The 5593-nt window shown below is 48.9% G+C and overlaps 1 protein-coding gene across 1 annotated transcript in view; it reads right to left on the reverse strand.

Moving 5' to 3' along the window:
• Positions 1–944: 944 nt before the first annotated feature.
• Positions 945–5593, reverse strand: part of dhx9 (DEAH (Asp-Glu-Ala-His) box helicase 9) — a 15167-nt gene continuing 10518 nt past the window's right edge. Inside the window, exons 14-27 of the mRNA XM_014027436.1 lie at positions 4901–4983; positions 4666–4822; positions 4225–4322; positions 3920–4133; positions 3746–3840; positions 3604–3677; positions 3204–3517; positions 2935–3046; positions 2702–2863; positions 2485–2612; positions 2183–2412; positions 1990–2105; positions 1506–1706; positions 945–1418 (exon numbers count right to left, since the gene is read on the reverse strand). Coding sequence (XP_013882890.1) covers positions 1115–1418; positions 1506–1706; positions 1990–2105; positions 2183–2412; positions 2485–2612; positions 2702–2863; positions 2935–3046; positions 3204–3517; positions 3604–3677; positions 3746–3840; positions 3920–4133; positions 4225–4322; positions 4666–4822; positions 4901–4983 — 2288 coding nt within the window. The 3' untranslated portion in view covers positions 945–1114. The remainder of the gene's footprint in view (positions 1419–1505; positions 1707–1989; positions 2106–2182; positions 2413–2484; positions 2613–2701; positions 2864–2934; positions 3047–3203; positions 3518–3603; positions 3678–3745; positions 3841–3919; positions 4134–4224; positions 4323–4665; positions 4823–4900; positions 4984–5593) is intronic.

The raw sequence follows: 5593 nt of genomic DNA on the forward strand, positions 1-5593 counted from the left end.
TGACCAAATACTTATTTTCCACCATTATTTGCAAATAAATTATTTAAAAGTCAGACAAAATGATTTTCTCAAATTTTTTTTCACATTTTGTCTCTCATAGTTGAGGTCTACATATGATGTCAATTACAGGCCTCTCTCATCTTTTTAAGTGGGAGAACTTGCACAATTGGTGACTGACTAAATACTTATTTTCCCCACTGTACCTATGATGTCAATTACAGGCCTCTCTCATCTTTTTAAGTGGGAGAACTTGCACAATTGGTGACTGACTAAATACTTACTTTCCCCACTGTACATCAGTGGTGCCGATGATGCATGTTTTTGTGTTTACCGTGTTCACACTTGGACTTGTGTGCATCACTGGACTCAAATCAAATCTCATTTTTTGAACCGTTTAACTTGATGTATTTTAAATTTATTTTATTTTTTTACTTATTTCAAACTTTGTTTCTTTAAAACACAAAAGTAATTATATGTACAATAAAAAATACCAGTCCAAAAACTGATCCAATCTTGAGCAAATTTAAAGTAAAATATTTAAAACATCTTTTCACCTTTAAATATGTTGAAATGTTCATTTTGTCTCTTTTTAGTTCATCAGTTTGACTTTGTAACTAAACTTCCATCAAACTTGTAAAAATGGACCGAAGTGGTTCCGACCGGTCCAAATGTTTCATTTCATAACGTTAGGATTAAATGAGTGGAAGGACAGCGCCCCCTGCTGGTGGTCTTAAAGAAGAACAACAACAATCCTGAGACGTTCTGCAGGTTGAAAATTAAACTCTTTATAAACTCTAAATAGACTTTAGACTTTTTTAAACAGACTTTGATGAGCTCAAAGGCTGAGAAGTTCTGGTTTATCTAACATTTTATGAGTTTTTAAAATAAAAGTTTAAAGATCAAGAGAAACAGGAAGTTAAACAAGACAAAAAAGGTTCAAAGAGTTGAAGACAAAGATGAAATATTTATTTGGAACGTTTACATCTTTAACACAATAAAAACAAAAACAACTGAGCAGAAACTACTGTCATCACTTTACAGCTGCTCCATTCTGACATCACTTCCTGTTTCAAACAAAAAATAACTGTTTCCTGGCAGTAGCTCCTCAGGAGGTTTAATATCCTCCTCTGTAGCCACCACCTCCCCCTCCACCTCCCCTATACCCTCCTCCTCCTCCATAGCCACCCCCTCCCCTGTACCCTCCTCCTCCTCCTCCTCCATAGCCACCCCCTCCCCTGTATCCTCCTCCCCCTCTGTATCCTCCCCCTCCTCCATACCCACCACCTCCTCTGTACCCTCCTCCTCCTCGATAACCTCCCCCTCCTCTGTAACCCCCTCCCCCACCCTGATACCCTCTTCCTCCTCTTCCTCCCCCGTCAAAGCGGGCCATTTTCGGAGGCCTAGGACCGTCTCCCATCCTGCAAAGACAGAGACAGGTTTGGGTTTTGGACTAAGTTCAGAAACCTGAAGCCTTCAGGGACTTGGACCAGCGGACTTTGTGGTACCTTTGGTTGCAGGCCATCAGGTTGATCCCAGCTGAGGAGGGTTTGGACACCTGTCTTATCATGTTCAGCAGCTGCTGGTTGCTCTGGTCCAACTGGTTGATGTACTCAGGGTCTTTGGTAACTTCCACCACCAGACCCTCGAGTCCGGCCCGCAGAGCTGCCACGCCACCTGCCACCTCATGAGGAACCCTCAGCTTGATCCTGCAGAATTAGAGTCAGAAACATGACATCATCATGTTTGAACAGGTTCCCTCAGAGAGGCCTTTGGATTGGTAAGAGTCTACGGTCCACGAGAGAATCTGTCCGGATCAGACCAGAGTTCTGGGCCTACTGCAACAGGACTAAACTGATCTGGTTCTGTAGTCCTAAGCCTGAATAATACTCAGTTCTTTGGTTCTAAAGTCCTTAACTCTGAGTACAGCTCAGTTCTGGGTCTATAATCCTAACTCTGAGTAAGAGTTCAGGTTTAACCCTCAGGTCTCACCAGTCGTCCAGCTCCACCACGTCTCTGTTGGAGTTGATCTTCTTGCTGGCGAACAGCAGCAGCTGCAGTGGACTCACCATGGTCATCCCTTTAGCTGAGATGGCTCTGGTTCGGATCTGAAGGGACAGAACACAGGGAGTCCAGAGAGACGGGTCCAGACACCAGGTGTTGGGTTGGATGGAACGTGACCCACCTTCTCGGAGAAGACGAAGAACGGCGAGGGGTACTTGATGTCTTGGCTGCTGAAGGGACAGTTGACGGAGGATTTGTGGATGAGCGCGTTGCGGCCCTCGGTGGTCAGGATCTTCCTCTTCTCCTTGTGGTAGCACACGTTGGGGTACGAGCCGTAGGTCAGCAGAGAGACCACCACGTCCAGGTTGTTGTCTGGTCCCACGGTGTTGAACATCTGCGTCATCAGGCACTCTGACAGGAAACAAACAGGAAGTCACCTCACCACTTCCTGTTTCACACACAGCCATCGATGCGTTCAGGTACCTTCAGGGAATCCAGAGTTCACCAGGATCTCCTTCAGCTGGACTTTGGCCTCCCAGGTCATCCTCAGAGTGGACATGTTGAGACGTTTGTGATCACAGAAAGCAGTTTCAGCGTCCTCGCCGTTGACCCTGAACAGAAACACACAGAATGAAGCGTTTCTGATCACGGCAGAGGACCGTCAGCTCTCTCTCCATCCGACCCCGAGGAGGGCGCTGACCTGACGTCGTCCCAGGCCTGGAACACAGACAGCAGCGCCACGTGATCCGAGAAACGAGTCCCGGAGAAGTTCCTGTGGACGAAGCCGAGGCGTCTCCCCTCGTTGACGAAGGGTTCAGGGAAGCAGGAGGCGGCTGAGATGGTGCACATGGCATCTCCCACGCTGAGAGGACAGAAAACAACTTTAATCTGAGTTCTCAGGAGGAACACGGAGCGCTGAGAGGAGACACCCACTGGAAGATGCAGCCCATGATCATCATCTTCCCCAGCCGAGGCTCGATGGGCAGCCGGGCCAGAATCCGGCCCAGAGGGGTCAGCTCATCATTAGAGTCCAGAGCGTCCAGTTCTGAAAGACAACACGTGGACGAGTGAAGGCCGAAACAAGAACTAAAGTTTTATAAAACATTTCTGATTTGTTTGAATTTAGACAGATTTAGAAACTAAACATGATTTAAAGTTTAAAATAAATCAAGTGACCTGCTCTCACAGAGAGCCCCGCCCACCTCTCAGAGTGTACTCGGCCTCGATGACGGCGTCCAGCGGCGGCGGCTCGATGGCCTTGGACAGGAAGTGTCCGATGGCACCGAGCCTCAGCAGCTTGATGCTCAGAGCCACTTCGTGCAGCGGAGTCCTGAAGATCTCCGGGGTCATGTGGGTCTCCAGCCTCTCGAACCGAGCCCGGCTGCACAGGTGGAAGCAGAACCCGGGCCGGACTCTGCCGGCTCGACCCTTCCTCTGCTCCAGGTTGGTCTTGGAGGCCCAGACCGTGGCGTAGTTGGTCATGTTGTTGTGGGACGTGAAGAGCTTCACCTTCTGCCTGTTGGGACGAACACAACATGACCTTTGATCTTCCGTTCAGACTGGTAGACCCGAGGCGGGGCGGGGCCCAGAGGCAGGACTTACTTGCAGGAGTCGATGACATAGACCACGTCGTTGATGGTGATGCTGGTCTCTGCGATGTTGGTGGACAGAATCACCTGGAACATCAGAAAAACTGTTACAAAAACTGAGTACAAAACAAAACCGGAGTTCTCCAACCACTGACCTTGGTGACGTCCTCAGGAACCGGTTCAAACACCCTCCTCTGCTCCTCCCGGGGGATCTGAGAGTGCAGCGGCAGGATCCGGTACCGGCTAGTTCCTGGAACATGAAGAATACAAAAAGAAGATGTCAGCTCAGGCCTGGAGGAGTTTCTGAGACGGTAGGAGGGTCCAGGTACCGAAGTGTGGGCTGGTCTCCAGGTGTCTCTGCATGGCGTAGATCAGGTTCCAGCCCGGCAGGAAGACCAGGACCGCTCCAGCCACCTTCAGCGTCTCAATGTACTTCAGCAGAGCCTCCACCAGCTCGAAGGACATCTCCTTCTCGTTGATCTGAGCCATGGAGCGCTTCGCCTCTGCCGTGTATTCTGGCCCACAGATCAGGTTACAGTTGGTCTGCAGGGACAGGGTCAGACTGAGATCTGAAGGTCCCCGAGTTAAACCCCAAACCCATCCAGACCCACTGGGACCAAATAAACCTTCATACATCATCATCCCCTCCTTCCTCGTCTCTGTCTCTCTTCTTTCGGTCATTGGGTGGAGGAACAAAGTTGGTCATCTGGATACAATCCTCCAGGAAGTACTCTGAAAACACAAAAACACAACTTTCATTTCATGTATTGTTATATGAATAGGGACAAGTGTCAAGTATTAACAATACTGTACACTACAACATTTATAGCCTGAGCTCATCTGCAATGCCCACAGATGGGCTTTTAGCAACATGAAATAAAAGTGTAAAACACAGTTAACAAACAAAAACATCACAATATTAAAAAAGCAGTATTAAAGAATTTCTCTTCTTTGATGCATGCTTCAGCTCCATTTCTTTTATTTACAGGATATTTTTGGTTTGTTTCAGTGAATTCTGAACAGATGGACTCAGTTTTCTGTTTCCTGATCAGGTGTTCTCCTGACAGGTGAGTACCTTGAACAGGGAAGGTGCGTCCGAACACCTCGATGACGGGACAGTCGAAGAAATACTGTCGGAACATGCTGGTGTCGATGGTGGCTGACATCAGGATGACACGGACCTCGGGGAAGGCCTGAACCACGTCCCTGAGGACCACCATGAGGAAATCCGTCTGCAGAGAGAGACCGGGTGAAAAAAACACAACTCAAACAGTTCAGTTCTCTTGAAAGGTTCTGATCCATGGACTCACATTGATGTCTCTCTCGTGGATCTCATCAACGATGACGTGACTGATTCCTCGGATTCCTGCTTCCAGTTTTCTCAACAGAACACCTGAAACAGTTTAGATTTTAGTTCTTTACTGAAGGTCCACACGGTACTGTAATGCTTCTGTAACGGCCCGGTAATGCCTCTGCAAATGCCCCTGTAAGACCTCTGCGACACCCCTGTAAGAACTCTGCGACGCCCCTGTAAGAACTCTGCGACGCCCCTGTAAGAACTCTGCGACGCCCCTGTAAGAACTCTGCGACGCCCCTGTAAGAACTCTGCGACGCCCGTGTAAGACCTCAGCGACGCCCGTGTAAGACCTCAGCGACGCCCGTGTAAGACCTCAGCGACGCCCGTGTAAGACCTCAGCGACGCCCGTGTAAGACCTCAGCGACGCCCCTGTAAGACCTCTGCGACAGCCATGTAAGACCTCTGCGACGCCCCTGTAAGACCTCTGCAACGCCCCTTAAGACCTCTGTAAATGGCCATGTAAGACCTCTGCGACGCCCCTATAAGACCTCTGTAAACGGCCATGTAAGACCTCTGTAAACGGCCATGTAAGACCTCTGTAAACGGCCATGTAAGACCTCTGTAAACGGCCATGTAAGACCTCTGCAAACGGCCATGTAAGACCTCTGCAAACGGCCATGTAAGACCTCTGCAAACGGCCATGTAA

The sequence above is a fragment of the Austrofundulus limnaeus genome, unplaced genomic scaffold (assembly GCF_001266775.1).
Source record: "Austrofundulus limnaeus strain Quisiro unplaced genomic scaffold, Austrofundulus_limnaeus-1.0 Scaffold649, whole genome shotgun sequence".
Taxonomy (NCBI): domain Eukaryota; kingdom Metazoa; phylum Chordata; class Actinopteri; order Cyprinodontiformes; family Rivulidae; genus Austrofundulus; species Austrofundulus limnaeus.